Genomic DNA, 20,335 nt, shown 5'->3' with positions numbered 1-20,335 from the left:
TATAAAATGAAACAGAATCCGTAAGGCTAAAACTTAAAATATTACCTACAGAAATATTTATTGAGCCTGAATTGTAAAAGTGCAGATGAAATTTGCATAAACGAGACATCTAGAATAAATTGCAAATTGTATCCTCCACGAAAAGAGAGAGCTAAATAACAAGGGGATTACGTTTAGCCCAAATAAAAATTGATGGGCTAAATCATATAATGTTAATATTTGAATCTAAGGATGTCTCTCTTTTCTTTTTTCTGGCAAGTATTTCAAAGGCTTTACTGACTGATGGGGGACGAGACATATCACTAGTTACTATCAACCTTTTTCCTCTTAAACTTGCGTTGAGCCTTTAAATCCACAACAATAACAGTGACATTGTCTTTGCTTCCCTTTTGAAGAGCAAGTTTTGAGAGGTATTCTGCTGCAGCTTGAGCAGCAGGATCGACTCCGTCAGCTCTTGTTGCAGACAGGGTATCACCATTCCTTTTGTGCCAAAGAAGGATTCTTCTTCGTGCAATGTCACATACCTCTTGATTTGTCATCACATCCCACAAACCATCACTCGCTAAGATGAGGCATTCATCGTCTTTTTCTCGAGGAACAAACATCACTTCTGGATCTGGGACTATCCATGGTTTCAAATATCTGTCACCTGAATGCAACAAAAAAATATTTAAAGAGAACAAATTAATAATTTTGATAAGCCATAATAAAATACAATGTAATATAAGTATTAAGAAATGTATACCTATGGATCTTGACATTGCAAGGACACCAAAAACACGAGATCCGTTCCATTGTATGATTTTGCCTCCTGCTGCCTCTATCCTTGTATATTCGTCTTCTCTATCTGGCTGTAACCAAAATGAAGTTGATGAGGAGATTGATCTCCTTTAGAATCCTAGGTGTAATTTTCCTGGGAAAACACTGCAAAAACAAGGAAATCATGCCTTACTTTGTGATCTACTGACAACGGCATTGCCACTTTTCCGCGACACAGGACTGCTCTAGAATCACCACAATTTGCAACTATAATATACGTTGGACAAACAATGGTAACTACTGCAGTAGAGCCAACAGTTTCAGGGGCAATGGGTTCCAATTGAACCTTGGAGTCATCAGTATTACTTTCCCTAGTGCCTCTGCAAGATTCTCCTGTCTCAGCATCAACTTTCAGAAAGCAATTTGAGAAGGCTTTCTTCCATTTCTCCTGCCAACTATTCCTATTGTCTCCACCATACAAACTCTCTATCTCCTCGGCCAAAGCCAAATGCATTCGCTCGCTGCAATAATTAGCAACCTATATATATATTTGACCAAGAAGAACCTTATTATTTCATTCTGTATAATAATGAACACATAATTAAAGAGAATAAGAAGAAAAGTGGCTTTACCTGAGAGCCCCCATGTCCATCATAGACGCCATAGAAATGTGCAGTGAAGTAACTTAGTTTCTGGTTGGTGCCATTCAAAACGTGATCACATTCTTCATCCATTAGAATTTGAGTAGGAATATGCAGAAGTCGAGGCACAGCAGCAAAAGCATCTTCCATCTCCGGTCTCCTTCCACAGATAGATGTAAATCCCCAAAGTGGTGTGTTATTCGATTCAAAGATGCTGAAGCTACTTGTCATAGTGACCTTTTTTTCTTCCGGCACCTCAGGAAGTACAGCAGATAATTTTGGATGAGACCTATAGCCATCCTCACCCCTAATACCCGCTGCGACTGGAACAATATCATCCAGAGTCTCTAATTCCACATATGATTCCCTAACACAGGGTTTGGCAATCATTTCAAAGTTACCAACCATTCCTTCAATATCCATTGAATTTCTATTGGAATTAGTGTCCAAAGACAAAGGTTCCTCCCAACAGATACTACCAGTATCACTAGCCACAGATTGAGAACATATATTTTCAAGCATTTGGTCATCAACGAATGATATTAACTCATAATCCTCATTTCGCTCCCTAGAACTCACATCCTCGACTACTGAGGCACGATGATTAATTTCCCTCTCCATACTACTATTGCTGTAACCTTCATTTTTGTCGCGAACAGACTCAAAAGGCATATTTGCCTTTCTTATGGGATTTGATATCAAAATTGTTTTATCTGCAGTACGTTTAAGCCCAGAAATTTCCTTATGGGTTGGTACGGATGACTTATTGCAGATCAGTTTGTCTATGCTAAATGGAAGAGCAACTGCTGCAGATATCTCCTCTATCGAATTCATTTGACTAGCAGCAATCCTGAAAACAAGCTAAAAGCTACAACTATGCTTGCCACTTTCTTAATCTTCTAATTTGGCTGTCTCAAATGGATTTTGTTACGTAAAAGAAATACAAGAAGCCTATGCCAATAAACTGAAGAAATGCAATAAAAATTTAAAAGGGCAGTAATAGATATATATGATGGTTAAAGAATGGACTTAAATTTCCATTAGATGGGTTTCAAAGGAATCAAAAGAAACACTGAATCTAAAAGCTAGAAACAGATGGGTCTAGAACCTATTAAGCTCAGCTGGAGTATTTTCTATCTTGACACATCAACCTAAAAGAGAGAAACAGAGAACCCTCCTTTTCTACCATACAATAAATTGTTTGATCCTTTTGTGGCAATAAAGGATGGATGGAATGAGAAAATCATGAGAATTAGAAACCAAGCAAAGGAAAAGAAATAGAGTGATGAAAAAGAAAGAATTTAAACAAACAAAAAAAAAAAAAAAAAAGAAAAGAAAAGACTGGAAAAACACAAAGCTAAAACCAACTTCCCCAAATCGAACGCAATCTATCACAGCCTCTTGAAATTTTTGGTTTCTGTTCTCTTCTATTAATTTGTACTTAAACCACTTTTAACTACCTCAAGTTAAAAGACAAAAACCAAAGTCACCATCTGATCTCCATAGATATAAGATATGTGTCTTTCAATATTTTCAAATATTAATCCAAATTCACTGTTTCCAAGAATTACACACAAAAACTAGTCCCCAAAACACATTCGAGAAATACTTAAAAAAAAAAAAATTATATCAGAGAGAGAGAGAGAGAGAGAGAGAGAGGAACTTCTGCAAACAAAAACAAATAGAAGTAAAGATGTGAGAGTTGCTTGCTTAATGCTTACCCTTACAAGGAACAGCATAGGAGAGAGGAAAGTTGCCAAAGAAGATCAGAGCTCAAAAAAAAAAAAAGATACACATCATGTCAAAAAGAAATATTATTGGAAAAATGGAGAAACGCACACGTGTCCACTTCGAAAAAGAAATTTTTATTTTTATTTGCCAAGTTAAACTAAATTAAACAAACGAAAACACATTCATGTGAAGCACTGTGATATACATATTATATAATTTTATAATTCAAAGGCCCTTTAATCTCACAATTCTTTTTCTTATAGTTTTATTTAAAATAACTTTTTCTAAAAGACTTTAAACTTAATTATTATCCTATCCGAAAAAAATTATTTTTTCGTCTCCTTGGAACAAGGGGAGTGAATACTCTTAATAATACTTAAAGAAAAATAACCATTCTTAATTTTGGCAAAATTACCAAATCTTGGAAGATCATAGCAAATTCGAAATGATCTTTGTGGGAAAAAAAATGAATTTGGCTCTTTATTATATTAATTGACTTAATTTTTTCAAAATTCATTGGTAAATATATTAATTATCATTGTTATTGCTATAAAAGAACAGAAAAGAAAAGCAAATAAGGTAGTGAGAATGGATAATAGAGTCTTATGGTGCGAAAATAAAGAGAAAAACGTATATACACTTGCATATGAACTCATCTCTACATCAAACCAATTGTAAATTTTAATTCAAATGATGGTAATAATTTATTCAAACGAAGGTAATTTAACCATATTGAAAAAGAAAAGACAGTAATATCTTTAAAAAAAAAAAATTTAAATTAATTTGGTGAAAGCAGACCACGTACCGAGTACAGTGAAGAAATTTCTGAAAATGAATGTGGGCATGAAAAGAAGGTCGGTTTGTCAGAGAGTAGGAGTGTGGTGACGTGTAAGAGAGATACATGCACTTTGGCATATTAACTTCACTTTGTAGTTTATGTTCTCCGTTTTAAGCCATATGATTTCGCGCCACGCTTTTTCTCTTTTCTCCGCCGTATAATAACATTAAATCTTTTCCACCATAACATAACATGCTTACCATTTGTATCTATTCCTTTTTTTTTTTTTTTTTTTTTTTTTTTTTAATCTTAACAATCTTGTTCGCACCTATGCCCATACGTATGATTACTGTATGCTCACCTTTATAAAAAACCGAGAGTTGAAACCCAGTTAGCACTTAGGGTTTGTGAATTTAAGCAAAAAGGCTTAAATTAGATACCCATGTTTCTTTGGATAAACATATAAAAAATTAATTAATAGCTACATTTTTTTTTTTGAAAAAGCATGGATATGCTAATTAATAGACACTTAAAATCATGTATTTTTATATAGTTTTTAACAATTTATTTTTTATATAGCATAATGTTAATCTTTTTTATCTTTGTTAATTAGATGGATAAGAGAAATTTAATTCCTTTGCTTTTAAATCACCAAATCAAATCAAAGATATTTTTGATTTGAAAATTTTAATAATTTAATTTGATTTTAATCTTTTTCAAGCCGCCACTTTAAATTTGATTTAATTATTATATTCAATTCAAATCAAATCAAATAAGACTACGATCCTAATTACTATCATGTCTCAACAAAATACTAAATTTCTTTTATTTAGTCTTTTATATTTCAGTTGAAATTAAATCGGTTAACACATAGAAACTTAGGGTATTAACAAATTAGTTACCCTCATTTAAAATCTCACCTAATATTAATACGGTAATCAAGTACCGTCTGATGAATCTTCTGACCTTCCATGAAAGATGTGAAGGAAGCCTTGTATTTTCTCTCTCTTATTCATGAACGCTTGATAACATGTTTAAATTAATAATAATTTAATTATATTCTGTAAAAAGGTAATTAAACTTGGAATTAGTATGTTTTTTTAGATAGTTGCGTGTTTTCAAGTGCCGTCTTTCTTCTTTCATAATCCTCAATCAAATCTAACTTTTCGTTTATTACAGTTATCTATCATATTACACACGACACCATAAGCACTGGTTAATGCCTTAATCTGTCTGAACAAAGAGTCAATATCCCGTAAGTGAAAATTCATTCCATGCCAATGGCAAAAACAAACAAAATAATAATAATAATAATAATAATAATAATAATAATAAATTCACGCCAATGCCGCTTCTGATTTGTTTCCTGACATCCAAATCTAACCTCGGAGATGACAGAAAGGATGGATCTGTTCCTATATCACCTTTACTAAACAAAGGAAAAATGACGTAAATAAATATTCAATACATAACTACCAAACTCTATGAGAATCAGTTTAGGGAGTTCTTTGTTTGAGCTAAATTCTGAATACTAAAAATCTAAATTAATAGCTTATTGAGTTGAGTGATTACTTGGTATCAAGACATTTTCTCTTTTCATCCAGTAAGTTATATAGCTTATTGTTTTCGCTTTTTAGACAAAAAAAAAAAAAAGAGAGAGATTGACTGACTAGACTATACCGCTGTAGAATGGTAGTATGTGAGAAGGCAAATCACTAGCAACACATTATGCAGCATAGCGTCTAGACACAAGACGTGGACTAGTGGCGTATGACACCCTAACCCATAAGTACCCTTCTCTTAAGTTCTGTCAATAACAACATACAATGAATTTACAACTTAAATAGGAAATAAAACGACCTATATTTTTAAAGCAAATATTTGACAAGAAAAACTAGGAATTATATCTGACATAAATATAAAGTTGACAAAACATTAAATCATAAATTCACAACAAAAATAAGGAATAAAATCACAATTCCAAGTTCCAAAGCAAATATTTGATGTAAACTGAAGTGGTTATGAACTTGTATGCATCATCAAAATGTTAAAAGTCTTTACCAGAGAATAAGTGGAGATAGGCAAAGGAGATTGTGCATTGATTTAAAAGTTGTGCATCTACTATTTTAAGATCAGGAGGCACTTGTGGTTATGGACGAAGAATGTAGGTTATATTTTCCACTGGAACATTAATTAACTAAAGACTAAGAGAGTGCTAAATGAGTTCCGATCAATCACTTACAACTTAAAAGCAAGTTAAATGAGCTACTTCCCCACAAGGTCAAATTTTGAGGACTGAGCAGAGCTTCGTGCGTGTACAATGAGCCACAATCTTGCAACATGGACAGGTGCAGAACTTTTCCTGCAAAACAGTTACGAAACACTTCAATGCTTCAGAAGAGGGAAGATATCCGTGAGAACCAACAGCTGCTCAACCAGCAAGGGATAATAGATTTACCTCCAATATTTAAAATAGGTGCAAATTAATTAGGTCACAGAAGATGACTTGCTGGCAATTTTCATTTCAGGTATGTATGCATCCTGCAAAAAGGGATACCGATAACTCCAAACAATATGTCCTGCAAATATTGCCTGTATCAGGTTTGCAACAGAAAGCATATAGAAGATATGATTATTTCTGCTTTAGATAGTTGAAGAGTTATTTTATGAACAGTAAAAAAATTATCCCAATATTATTCTTAATTAGAGAGGCATATGGGAACTCCTGTTATTTGACATAATCTTATATCCATAAAGACATTGAGTATACCACCAAATATCACAACTCACAACTGAAATCTGCAGTACTGTTAAATAACAAGGCTCACAACAATTGCAATCTCCAGTAATAACTTCTAAAAAGAGGGGAAGAACAAAAATGGATGGGAAAAATCTTACCTTAAATGGGCATAGTATATTCAGGTAACCAGAACCTCTAGGGCAGCAAAAGGTGAAAAAAGCACATTATACCAAGTAATTATGAATACCTTGCTCTTTAGGCATGAGATGGTCTCAATGAACTACATCAAGAACAAGTAACTGCATTAAAAAGAAAATCAGTTCTACCATAGGATACCTGAAATTTAAAAATTAAATTAAAAAGAAAAAGGCAAAAAGCAACACCTGTAGGTCAGGAAGAGAGAAATTACACTGAATGGAAAGCGGATTTTATTAGAAATATAAAATGTATGTACAAGAGGCATTGTTCTCTGATTTGTAAAAGCTACATGGCAGGATACAGTGTTTGCTGGGATGTAAATGCTACGACATACTAACTTGTGACATGCTAAATTGTACCTTGAACAAAAGATCTTTACAGTCGAAGTTACCAACTTAACACGGGAACAAAATCCAAAGCATTCGAAAGGTTCACTTAAAAATCTTGTGAAGTCTACCAAAGAATCTATATAACCTAATTGTGGACCGTGGCCAAATGACCGTCCATGTAACTGGTCATTTTTTGACAACAGTGATTATGTTTCTTTGTCAATAGTATAATGAACAAGACTATACAGAGAAAGATTTCAAACTATCATATTTAAGTCTGAAAGGTCATCCATTGGAATTTCAAGGCCCATGAAGTCATCATGGTCTTGTAATCCATCATCATCAATGTTTAACCATGAACCCAGATCCTGCCCCTGGCCATCATCCAATCCTGGTAGCTGCAGGCTGGACAAATCAATAGCCTCAGGATCATCCAAAACATCCAAGCCAAAACCATCCTTTTCCTTGCCATTGTTACTAATAGTGATTTCACCCGACTTTGCCTCTGAAGGTAATGTCAATTTAGGTTGCTCGGGTTTCTTGCCAAGAAGGCCATTTACAGAAACAGATAATTGAGTTTTCTGCTTGGGCTTTGTTTTAGATTTCCTTTCTCCCTTAACATTAGATAATGTTGGACGACCAATTTTATTAGTTCCATTTCTTGATAAAACCTCTCTGTTGTGCCCCTTTCCCTCCCTATCTCTCTCACTCCTCTTTCCTTTTGTGCTGCTTGATAGAGACCCTCCAATTCCTAAGGGGCCACTAGAAGTAGAACCACCAACATCATCAAGCAACAATTCCCTCTTCTTCACCCTGTTTGACCAGGTGTCTTCTTTTCCAGTAGACTGTTCAGCTGAGCGATTTGCTGGTGGAAGCAAATCAGGATTAGCAACATAGCCATCCCCATTCTGACTCAACCGAGAAGTTCGAGGACTTGGCTGTGGACCCATAGAAGCTGTAGAAAAGAAAATAAGAATCCAAATTCTGCCGCATGACAAAGAAATAAAGATAGAACTAGAAAAAGAGGAGACATTGTAAACTACCAAATCCCTTCAAGAAGGGATTTAAATGACGCATGTCACATATGAACGAATACGAAAGCAAATTCCATAGGTACCAGGTAAAATACCTGAAACTCTATTTTCTAGGGAGCGGCTTGAGGTATTAGCATACAGTTTCCCAGATTCCTCATTCACAGGAGTGCCCACTGATCTTGCACCTTTCAGGTGGGAAGACCTAGAAAGAAATATATCCCTAAACAAGGGTTCACTGAAGCAGCTTTTGCCTGCATCTTCAAATTTAGTGCACCTGTCTAATGTTCGTTTCACAAAAGCTAAGGCAGCTTGCTTCGCCATTTTGTTACTGGAACTCTTCCCACCAGTGGCACTAGGACCCCAACAAGCCTGCAAAAAAAAGAGGTATGGGTTAATGATAAAAAATTAAGGAAAGAAAGTTCTCACTGTTGCCCTAGGTGAAATATTTGTAATGCAAGTATTGAAGAAGTGAACATTACGAAAAAAAAAACAAGTGAAACTATTTACATGTGCAAGTACCCCAATGCAAAAGCTACTCAGGGAGATGTGGCATCAACCAACCCACTCCCCACTTCCACTTCCCCTTCTCTAAATATAATATTGAAACAGAAATTTTCTGCCATGGTGAAGTTTCAGGGTCCAAAGCTGCATCAATTAACCAGCATGGCAGAATTAAGGATTTTGGAACTGAATGTCCTTTACACAGTCCTATTTCACTTATTTATCTTGTCTCTGGTCCTAGTGACCAGAGGAACAGAAGCTAGATTCACCTTTTCAGACTCCAAAGCAGCAACAAAGGAATTAGAAATAAGCACCAAATCAAATGTATAGTATAGAAGAAAAAGAAACTTGAAGAATTTGGTGCCTCTTATCCATTCATGTTATTTCCATTCTTTCTCTTAATCTATAATAGCAAATCCTAAATCAGTTCTTCCAAGATGAATTTAAACAAATTATACAAGCCTTTGTTCCTAGTTTTAGCAGGCTAACCTACATTACACCTCCGCATTTTGCAAGATGAGTAATTTTGACAATTATTCATGCTAAACCTGAACAAAGATAGATGAAAGAACAAAGGAAAGTGAAAAGGCATTAAAAGGAAAGAAAAATACCATATACTTTTCATAAGCCATCGTGAGAAGCTTGTCATGAGCAAGTTGTTCAAATTCCCTTTACAAACATACAGCACAGTGAGTGCACAATAAGGTAAAATATTTTAAAATGCCAAGGCATGAAACTTATCCCAAGAAAATGAACAAATTCCTTACTTGTCCTGAAGTTCTTTCGTTTCTGAGGCAGATTTCAACAGTTTATCTAGCAAACCTTTCTTCTTTGAAACCTGTTGTAAAACAAAGCAAACTATGAGATGACCTCTTTAAGAAGAATGGCTCTGTTGCAACACGACAAGTTCAACTGAAATATATTGCAACCGAAGCAAAATTTTGAGTTTTTTAACTTCCTACTACTTGGACAAAAGTTCATAAATATTAACATTCCCTACAAAGTCCATAACCATCCTAACAATTTGGAAAGGAGGGACAAAAAAGCAGTTAATAAAGAAAGGATAGCAAGTTATGCAAGAAGGCCTTCACTATACAAACAACAATACCTGTTCACGGTGCTTCTCCGATAACTTGACGATCTCCCCACTGATTCCTTCATCCTCCAACTGCATATCAGGCTGAGCAAAGAAGAATATGCAATAAGAAAATTAAACTAATAGACTTTACTGCCAAGGCTGCAGCAGCATTGCATAAAAATCGAAGCATTGCTCCTATGAAAAGCAACCAAGAAACCACTTCTTATACAACAAACCCCCCCCCCCCCCCCCCCCCCAAAAAAAAAAAAAAAAAAAAAAAAAAAAAACAAAGGAAAAGGGGAAGCTTGGCAACCCAAACATTAGAAATGAAATGCTGCTAATATAGAAATATTAAGGTTTTGACTGTTCTCATGTTCCACATACTCAAACAAAAATAAAGAAATAGTCTGGAATAGAAGAAAAACGTATGACTATTATCAATGTTCCATCTGAAAAGAAATAGTCTGGAACAAAAGAAAAATGTATTGACTATTATAAAAGTTCCACATAAAAAGAAACCTACCATTGGTTCTGGAAAAATTCCAATGCTTTGAACCTCCAGATAAATATTATCATTTATCAGCACATCATCATAGTGAAATCCTGAAAAGGCCAGGCCAGGAACCAATTCCTGGTCAGAAATAACACCATTTATAGAAGGATTGAAGTTTGAATATATGGCCATGCTAGGAATGCACAAAGCATCAATCTCTGCCTCATCGTGTTTTGTCTTCCCTGTCACTTTGTAACCATTAAATATAGAATGTCCATCAAACTTTAAGTTTTCTACATGACTCAAACCATTTGATCCTGACTCTCCATCCATCTCAAATTCAGTTTTATATGTATCAAATTCCAGGTCCGTATTTCCATGTGTACAATCTTCCTCCGAAATTATTGCTGCAATGAGTCTTTGGCAAAGGGGAATATCTCTTCCTCCAGGCACTAACTGTTCAGACAGCCTTGTTTCAGTAGAAAGCCCCACTTTTCCCCCATTTCCAATCATACCATATCCATTAGGGAGTGTATTCAAGTAATTTACATCAGATGAAACCTGAGTTGGTGATGGCAGAGTAGATTCAATATTTCCCTGGGAAAGAAAAGAAGCAAAAATGGTTTTGAGAATAAACATAGCTCACAGCCATTATAAACTTTTATTAGGAAAATTAGAGGCTACCCAGGTCCCAAATTTATTAAAAAAAAAAAAAAAAAAGAAAAAGAAAATTTGCCTATACCACAATTATAACAGTACTCAAAGAAGTGCTGCTTCTACTCTAAATGGCATGGAGAACTCATTTGTGGACAGAAGATAAATAACATAATAAAACTGTGACGTACGCTCATGATGCATCAAAGAAATGGTACAAGGGGAACTGGACTTAAGATTGAGAACTAGCATATTGACAACCACCAACTATACATGTAATGTTTATAGTTGGTTGGAGAAAAAATAAGCAAGGAATACCACCTTTCATTCACTAAAAGGCAGGAGGAAGAACTATATAGTAGAAAACAGAGATCAACAACACTACCTTTAAGACATTGACAAGATAAAAGTAGACCTCAAACAAACTAAGTAATAAAAATCGATTCAGATTTGCAACTGCACTAACCTGACATACTGTTACATGCTACTACCTAATGGATAGGCATTGTTACATGTATACTAACTATTAGGTGTACTATACATGATTTCTTTCCTAAATTAATTTTGATACAGCTACAAATGGAAAAACTAAATGAATTATATACCAACATTGTTGGGAAAATACTTCTACAATAAACAACCACTTAAACATTGTGCCAAATTGGGCAGCCCAGTGATTTGTGCTTGGGACTTTCAACTTGGAGGTCTCAAGTTAAAACCCCCTATTGCATAATGGATAGCCCAAACTTTACATATATATAATTGTTGTTTCCATGTAAGGAAATTTGTGCAATCAAATGTAATTGCAACTTGGGACACCTGTGATGATTTGAGGCTACTTTCCTATGCTTTCAGGTAATAGGTCTAATCCCATTCCTTTCAGGTAACAGTACATGCAGCCCAAAAATTAGGCCATTATATTTTTTTTATACATAACCACACGCATACGTAGCTCTAGGGTGACATAGGTAAACCAGTTAAAAAGGCTTAGCAGCTCCAGACCTTTCAACAGATGTAGCCTAAGTGGATGGAATGGAGGAAATACTTCATACAGCAAACCCACCTGGATACTGTTGAAGCTGAGTTGAGTTAAATGTGTGTTCATGTGTAATGTTTTTAGTTGATGGCTTTACTATGCAACAGAGGTATGTATAGAACATCTAAAGCAATAACTTCAAGAAATAATAATAAAAAAAAAAAGATTTCAAATTGTTAAAAATAGACGTTGAAACTTTCAAGAAGCTAAAGTGTAAATGCTAGAAACCAGAGAGACATCAGAGACAAATGGGATTTCATTCTTAGCTGCATGCATAACTCCTTTACATTATGATGTTAACAATACCGTGAATTTAGATCATGCTCACCTACTATGTAGAACAACAGCAAACAACTAAACTGTAAAAAAAAAAAGATTGCTTTACCTGATTCTTCAACTGAGTAATGTCTGCATCAGATATAAAACCAAAGAATGTTTCCATTTGGCTCCAAAATGAGTTGGAAAATGCATGAGCTGCAGGCACAGTCAAATTGATTAACAAAGAAATGAATTTCAGCAACAAAACAAACAAACAAAATTTTCAGTGACAGATAGTACCAGGGTTAATCACTGCACTTGCAGCAGCCAATAGCTCTTCATGCCCATCATCTGAACCGACTAAAACAATCAAGCCCAAAATGAATATAGTCTATAAAGGATAATCACAAATTTTGTTATTCAGAAACTTTTCCAAGAGACTTCGAAGTAAAATTACCAAGAAAATCTGCTGTTGCATTGACTGTTGTATGCTTTTGACGTGGATATGCCTTTCGGTCAGAAAGTTTTCTAGTCGGTGGACGACCAGCCTTGCTGCATTAAATATTTAGGTAAAAGTGAGATCTCAAACTGAGTGATTAAACATATCTAGAATGCAAAAGAGGAAATACATTTGCAAAGAACTAAAAATATGTATTTAACCTTTCATTTTTATCAAAACCAAGTCTGGCACTTCTAAGCTGTTTTGCTGTTCCCATATTGCCAACCTTCTCAACCGACATTGGCATAAAAGTCCTAGAGGTGAAACCCCGTCCGGTCCTCCCTTGCCTCCGTATTCCATCTCCAAGGTCTTCCCCAGTGATAAGCTTATTTTTTCTTGACGAAAGGCCCAGAGTTGAAACCTTCTGAACATTTTGTCCAACTTTCTCATCAATCTCATCAGATCTTTTAGCCTTGTCCTTAGATTTAATCTCAGGAGCTCCTGATTCCTCACTTTCAGATAACACAGCTGAAGATAAAGGTTCGTTTCTCAATTTAACTTGCTGGGGAGAATTTCCACTCAAACGCTTGGAAAATCCCAATCCAAGTTCATTACCTGAAACATCAGATACAGTATCCAAAGCAGGACTTTCATCATTATTTGAAACAATTGGAATCAAATTTGTTCTTCTAGCAGTACGGGAAATCTTCTGTGGCCTCTGGCCTGCCCAATGAGCAACAGGTGGAGATGAAGACCGAGCTGAAGCTGAGCGCTTACGATTGGTAACGCCAGCTGTGGGTGGCTTGCTTGTGCAATGAGAAAGCTCCCACTCATTTGGAGCGGTTCCTCTATGGACAACTGGTGACAACTTTGGGGCAATGCCCGAACCCGATCGTGGAGCTCGGATAGATGCATTCATTTTTGTGCTTGAAGTTGGACTTGCTGAATTAAAATCATCACGAAGGTTTGCTCTGAGACATTACAGGGAACAAAAGAATGTAACTAAATACACCATCTAGTATAAACATATTAAAAGAACAACAGAAGAGACTAAATACACCAAAATACCCCCAGCCTTCTCTTGAAATGAAAATGAAAAGTCAAGAAACAAAATCGTCCAAAGAATAATGAAAAATAGTAAGTAATATTTAAGTCTACTTACAACCCAAAAAAAAAAAAAGCTTCAATTCTAGCATTTTTTTGTAATTCCAGTCTGAACTTTTAATTTCGGCAATTTCAACAGCACCTTTGAATTTTTGTAGAGTCTATCAAGGGTAAAATTTCAAGTGCAATTATGCTTGAATTTGCTGACCAGGCAGGTTTCAATCTATTTCTTTTTTTAGACATTATGTGAAAAAATTAATAATGGAATATTTTATTTCAAGAAAGCACAAACTTGGACTTGTTAACATAAATTGACAAAAAGTAACAAATTTAGGTCTGCCACATCAGCAAAAGCGCTAATATTGATGCCTTTTTTGTAATTAAGTCTATTGTTTAATAGAAGAATAATGGCCTTAAAACTGGAATAACAAAAAAAAAAAAAAAAAAAAAAAAAAAAAAAAAAAAAACAGTAATGGCTTTATGACGGTGACAATAATAAACATGTGATAAATAAATGTCTTAGAGAAATTATACATACTTATTAGCAGCTCTGAGATTAACTCTTTCCTTATCAGAACCAATAGAACGTTCTCTTCTGTCATTGAGTAGAGAATTGTTGTCAAGATCAGCCCTAGGGATGGATGACCGCATACTCAAGCCTGATGACTGTGAGATACCATCTGATTTTCCAATTGCCACACTGCCATTCGCAGCTCCTGGCCTATAGCAAGACAGAAAACATTGCCTCATAAGCTGGAGATCATAACAGGCAAAAAGATAAACAAAAGAACATAATCAAGAGATTCTCTTCAGAGTTCAAGTTGGCAGATTGATAAACCAGAAAGATCTAATAAATAAATGCCCCACAACCAGGCTTAGTTTGATCAATTGTCTGAAAAGAAGCCCTTTGCACTTTATATCAAAAGTGAAAAGCTTCAATGAGAATTCTTTTCCTCATGCAAAGTCAGATAGGAAGTTTAGATGCTGCTTGATAACTCTTTTAGTACTTTACAGAAATAGAAAGGTCAACCTTAACAAGAAAAAGATTTAACTACTTCATCGAAGAAAAGATGCAACACTAATAACTACAGAAAAAGTGTTAACCAAAAGAAATAAACTTATTGTGTACATTAAGAGTGGTTAATTAAGCCAAGGGCACAAATGGTGATAACAGGCAACAGGAGGAAAAATAGCACTTCAAGGAGGCACACCTGAACCCATGAGAGTCGCTATTTAACCTAGATCGAGCATCAGTAGCAGGTCTTTGCTGCATTCCCTGTTTGGACTCCCGATAGCCATCCGTGTGTTTAGTTGATACCAAGCTTGGAGAAACATCTGGCTTTATCCCAGAACGCTTCTTCTTCATCTTTGTCTTTTCCCAACCTTCAACACCAATTGATAAAGTTCGATCATCGCCCTGAACTGCACCACTATTTGCCAGCCTTAGCATTTCCCTATCTCTATCTATTGTACCAGATGGCCTGACAAGAGCATTGCCCTGCACATACACATAGATTTTTGTAAGAGTTCTATTCAAAATTTTTTTTCAAGGAAGTAAAGATGCAGAATCATGTATGTTCCTTAGCAAATAAACGTCCACCACAGAAGATGCTAACACATTATTTTATGCATTGTAGAGCAAAATGCCACTTAATCTAATGTTCAATAGAACTGTAAACAATTGGAGGATTCAAAATCAATGACATTTGAAAAATGAAAATTAGCTAAAACTGGCTATCCATGTTACATTGTGAAAAATATGAAAAGAGAGACACCAACCAAAACAATAAAATATTTCAGCATGTTAAAAAAAAATTAGTAGAGAAGATAAAATAGTTGCACTTCTAAAACCATAAACCAATTTGACAAATTCAATACGAGTTAATGAAATGAGTTCCTAAAAGATACAGAAAACCAATATCAGCAAAATATAAGGAGCAGCAAGTACAGGTAGAGTGGACAAGTTACAGACCCTCACATCCACCAAAGAAGTTCGTGTCCGCTTGTTTGGAACAACACTTTTGGTTCTCTCCTCCGATTTTTGCTGTTCAAGTTCAAAACCACCTGTAACAGTGTGATTATGAATTCCCATCTTACCAAGGCTTGGTCCCGGAACTGATCGGTCACTTGATAACAATGCATTTGGCCGATCACTAGAAAAGCCTTCTGCTCTAGATCTTTTCTTTGATGGAATGCTTGGGAAAAACTTGTTGAATACGGATAAGGCTTCATTGAAAATTTTTGTGCGTTCCCTGTTAATTGATGAAATTTAATAACCATTTGCAGCTACAACAAGAAGTAATGTATTCAAAGAACTACCTGGCCTTGACATTATTTTCACGCAAAAAAAGTTTGAATCGCTTGATTTCCTCAGGTGCAGGTGCTTTGCTTTTTGAAGGACCGGATGGAGAATCATCCATTGAAATGCCAAGTGCAACATTCAAGTGTCGCTTAAAGTCTCCGTGACGATTAGACTTATGGTCAGCAGCCACCACCTTTGGATCAAAACGCAAACATTGAAAGAAATTCACAATATCTCCCTGTGATACTACAGAACTGCTTCGTGTCATGTTTGGGAGAGAAGATAGGATTGGGTTCTCCATGCTCTCACGAAAACTACCTGATCTGTCTAACTGAGCAGTTAAGTGGGATCCACCACGCTGCCCGCCAGTGTACAGTGGCCTATCTGGGCTATCAGCAGACAGATCAAACTTACTAGATGTTGCCATTGCATTGGTTTCCTCACATCCTCTATATTACAAACCCAATAAATACAATAATGCATGACACAATTATAGTACCACACATAAAGCCCGTTTGAGCTTTTGTCGGAGGGCAATGCACCTGAAACAAAGAAAACCTATGGATGAGAGCCAAACAAATTTCAACTACTGCAAGATTATAGACTTTCACATATTTCTCAACTCTTCATCTTTTTGATACTCAATACTGAAGATGGTAATATGATCAATGATGAGGAATTGTAGTTAGGTTTAACCAGCAACAGTTTAATTTCACAAATTTAAGAGCTCTAAGCTAAGCTAAGATTGATAAACACAAACTCCTAAGATAATTGATAGCATTAACTTTTTTTCTCAAAGTTGAAAGACATACAGATCTACAATTATGGAATTTTCCATATAAAAATTACAAAAATTGATAAACACAGAAGAATAAGGAAATATTAAGAAATTGCAAGAAATCTCAAAAGTCACAAGCAACACGACCAGCCTCACAGAATTTAGTAGAAAACAAGCTTTACACAGATAAAATTCACCATATAATTATACCTAGAATGTAACCAACACCCAAAAACATAATTTGGCATAATAAAAGAAGCCTTCACTCAACAACCTATTATCATTTGCGTACTCCTACTACCTTTTTGCCATTTACACCTGTAGCCCCACTTTGTCAAGTAAAAATCATAGGCCATCACACTTCACACCGCCTCAACTAACATTCATTTGATTTTCTTCTTTCCCTTGTAATGGCTTCGCAATTAATTGTAAGTCCTACTCATAAATCTTCATGAAGCACATCTAGACTTTGTTCAACAAGTTTCAAATATCATCTTTTCAGTTGACAAGAGCTACAGCTTCTCATAGTAACCTTTCCTTATATAATTTATGCTGTAGCCATAACTTCATCTAAACACCATCTCCTAATACACCATGTTTTTAATAAAAGATTCCATTTCCTTTCTCATATGAAGTTGACTATAGCATTTAATTACCTAAATATAGGAAATAAATTCAAATTTGTTATAATATTTATTCTCAACTCAGACAAGCATGTTCTTGGGATTGTGATTGCGAGTCCTAAATGACACTTTACCAAAGTGCAGGCTTTGGGCACACCATTTCTCCACTTGAAACACAAATCAAAATCCTAAAATGTGACCTAAGCCTAAACCCAAAGTTGTTTGGGTTGAAAAAGTTCTAAGATTCATCATGACAATAATTCAAGCATCAGTAAATAAATCTCACTTCAAACTCCTTGACGGTCCTACGCTTTATCTTCAACTAATCGCTGGCATCCTAATTCTAATCAAGTCATTGCATGATTGGTATATGCACCTAGGTAAGCTGCTTCATAAGGTTACAACCATATCTCCTGATGCAGTAAAAATTTTCAGGTGCTAAAAATAAATCAAGCACATAATGCATACTATTGAACTGAATCGGTTGTAACATGTTCCAAAACAGGCAAGTGTATAATTTGTAGTAATACTTAAAATGAGATTTAAGATAACTCAGATCCAACAAAATTACATTCAGATACAAGGGACTTGAGCATTGCATTAATAAAAAATATGGCAGCACCTGCATTCCAAGTATGAACTGTCTTGCAATGACAAGGGATTTCTAAATTCAGTAAAAGGCATTGACAGATCACAAAAATATAATAACTACATGTTGCATCCACACTACAAATCAACCACGGTCCAAAAACCAGTAGCAAACCTCAGCTCATTAATTACTCACTTGTGCCAACAATAGCAAAGGCAATAGAAAAAAAATGTCATATTTCATGGCATATATCCAATCAATGACACCCAAACGTCTATGCAGCTAAAAGAAGTTAGATTATAATCCTCGCTTAATCTGCTCCATAAACAAAATGATCACCATTAGCACCAGTAGTTGTAACCTGGACGCAACTAGTTGGTGAGTGAGATTGCTGTTTTACAATATACTAATTGCCATTCAACTTCTCTTAAATTCAATCTCTCCATTAAATTGCACTCAATTACAACAAAACAAAATAGTCCTCTGGTCCCTTTTTTCTTTCTCCTTCTCCCATTTCTAATTACCTATATTTCTCCATTCCTGAGTACATTTCCTTACCAGAAAACGACCTTCAAATCACATTAGCCGCTTCATTGCAAAAACTTCTGCTAGCACAAGTTCAGAGATACTGTTCATTCTAGTACTTATTTAATTTATCATCCAATCTCAACTTCATTCAACAAAACATTACATAAAACAAACAAGCAAAAATAAATCAACAATAAAATAAATGAACACCTAAAAAATTGAATCAGCATAAAACCTCGATAATGGAAGCAGAATCCATCTTGAATCACCAGGAAAAAATTAAAAAACACATAAAAACAAACCCTAGCACTTGAATCAAATGTGAATTTGAAAAAAAAAAATTAAATTGGAAGCGAATTATACCTTGAATAGTTAAAATAATGCTAAATAGTGAGCGAGAAGTAAAGATTGAGTGATTCGTAGATTGGAAATTAACAATCGTGATGAGGAAGAGTTAGAGCTCCAAATCGAAGGTTCGTACAAAGCCATGGAGGACGGGGCGCCCTGAGTTTTGATCGGCAATGGAAATTGGCCTTCGTTAATTTACTGTTATGTCCATGTTTTGGGATCGTCAAAAAATGGGAAATGAGAAGTAGAGAGAAGGGTGTTTCCGGAATAAAAGTGTTGAGCCGGCTCGTACACAGCTTCAAGTAAGGCTATGAAATATGTTTGGATTGTGTTATACTGTTATGCAATGAAATGTCCTTTCTATCAAATAACCAAAACGAATTTTCAGTTATAAGTAGTTTTGAGTTCCAAACTGTCTTCGAAATAATATATAACCACATTTTAGACGACATTTATTATTTTTTTTTTTATTAGACTAATCTCCTCTCAGATTTCGTAACTGTTCCTTTTTTTCATCCATAAATTAATTTTTGCCCATAAGAATTTCCTATTGATCGAATGTCTCACTTAATTTTTTTTTTTTTTTCTAATTGTGAGTTGTTTTTTTATTTAATAGTAAAACGAAATTGTAAATTAACTTTTCATATGATTTTCCGGTTTGGTTAATAATATAGAATGTCAATGTTTGGTTATTTATTGAGTCAACGTTTAGAGTTACGGTGAAAGGAAATTAGACCTTATTGTTCTGTGGTTTACTCTTGCAATTGAACAAGAATGAAATGAAATATTAATAATAAGTTGCATATTGTGGCATAATTTGAATTAATTTGTTTAAGTAATCTTAATCTATATTTAAATTATGTACATCTCGTGTTTATGTTCCTTGCAGTTTTTAAATGAATAACTCTTATGAATCAATATAAACAAAAACAATAGCCTGAAGTTGAAGCCATACCCGACAAAACAAATCTTATTTAATTTTCTGGATCTAATAATATTTTGTTTGGTATCTAATTATGTTAATGTCTTTATTTAAAAAATGAAGTTATTATCATCTGTTGAATGATAAATTAAGCTGTCAAATTATTAAATCCGATCTGGATATTGATCCTACTAAAGAATTAGACAAATGGAATATTGATTTAATCGGTGGATCAATAATTCGATTAGTAAGTTATCAAAATATTAATGATATATATTTCATTAAATAATTATAATAAAATAAAAAATAATTAAAAGTATAAAAAATCATTCCTGATCAACCAGGTATATATAGATTGATCGGTTCAATTATGGGTCAATCGGTTCATTTATGGGTCAGCCAGTTCAGTCTAATTCTCTATATTAAATGGTTCGAAAGTAAAAACGATCCAATTTCGAGATAAGTTCACCGT

At 34.7% G+C, this 20,335-nt stretch overlaps 2 protein-coding genes across 4 annotated transcripts; both read right to left on the bottom strand.

Moving 5' to 3' along the window:
- Window positions 1-91: 91 nt before the first annotated feature.
- ABI2 (Protein phosphatase 2C family protein) lies at window positions 92-3,177 on the bottom strand. Its single transcript, XM_012221592.4, has 4 exons — window positions 1,392-3,177; window positions 953-1,297; window positions 746-851; window positions 92-649 (listed from the first exon to the last, which is right to left on the bottom strand). The coding sequence occupies exons 1-4, from the start codon at window positions 2,232-2,234 to the stop codon at window positions 303-305; spliced, it is 1,641 nt and encodes a 546-aa protein (XP_012076982.1). The 5' UTR covers window positions 2,235-3,177; the 3' UTR covers window positions 92-302.
- Window positions 3,178-7,054: 3,877 nt separating this feature from the next.
- LOC105637916 (serine/arginine repetitive matrix protein) lies at window positions 7,055-19,260 on the bottom strand. 3 transcript variants are annotated; one of them, XM_037637131.2, is made up of 16 exons: window positions 18,957-19,259; window positions 16,093-16,617; window positions 15,746-16,025; window positions 14,985-15,271; window positions 14,312-14,494; window positions 13,285-13,640; window positions 12,891-13,197; window positions 12,688-12,782; window positions 12,531-12,590; window positions 12,358-12,446; window positions 10,313-10,879; window positions 9,820-9,891; window positions 9,479-9,549; window positions 9,323-9,380; window positions 8,306-8,579; window positions 7,055-8,131 (listed from the first exon to the last, which is right to left on the bottom strand). In XM_037637131.2, exons 2-16 carry the CDS (start codon window positions 16,500-16,502, stop codon window positions 7,434-7,436), a joined length of 3,807 nt encoding a protein of 1,268 aa, XP_037493059.1. In that variant the 5' UTR covers window positions 16,503-16,617; window positions 18,957-19,259; the 3' UTR covers window positions 7,055-7,433. The 3 variants fall into 3 exon arrangements, with proteins under 3 accessions (XP_037493059.1, XP_037493058.1, XP_037493054.1); XM_037637130.2 differs by having other exon boundaries at window positions 12,531-12,581; window positions 12,891-13,640; window positions 18,957-19,260; XM_037637126.2 differs by having other exon boundaries at window positions 12,891-13,640.
- Between the last annotated feature and the right edge of the window lie 1,075 nt (window positions 19,261-20,335).

Source organism: Jatropha curcas, chromosome 8, assembly GCF_041381405.1.
Source record: "Jatropha curcas cultivar XTBG-Jc1 chromosome 8, XTBG_Jcur_1.0, whole genome shotgun sequence".
Classification (NCBI taxonomy): domain Eukaryota; kingdom Viridiplantae; phylum Streptophyta; class Magnoliopsida; order Malpighiales; family Euphorbiaceae; genus Jatropha; species Jatropha curcas.
This window is presented reverse-complemented; position numbering and strand designations above follow the sequence as displayed.

Excerpts from the sequence above, each read along its gene's own strand:
- ABI2 (XM_012221592.4), bottom strand. The coding sequence starts at position 2,234 with ATGAATTCGATAGAGGAGATATCTGCAGCAGTTGCTCTTCCATTTAGC. Across the intron at positions 852-952 it reads CGTTGTCAGTAGATCACAAA|CCAGATAGAGAAGACGAATA; the intron begins GTAAGGCATGAT and ends TTTTGGTTACAG. Across the intron at positions 650-745 it reads TGCAATGTCAAGATCCATAG|GTGACAGATATTTGAAACCA; the intron begins GTATACATTTCT and ends TGTTGCATTCAG.
- LOC105637916 (XM_037637126.2), bottom strand. The coding sequence starts at position 16,502 with ATGGCAACATCTAGTAAGTTTGATCTGTCTGCTGATAGCCCAGATAGG. Across the intron at positions 12,783-12,890 it reads GGTTTTGATAAAAATGAAAG|CAAGGCTGGTCGTCCACCGA; the intron begins GTTAAATACATA and ends TATTTAATGCAG. Across the intron at positions 12,447-12,530 it reads AAGTGCAGTGATTAACCCTG|CTCATGCATTTTCCAACTCA; the intron begins GTACTATCTGTC and ends CTGTGCCTGCAG.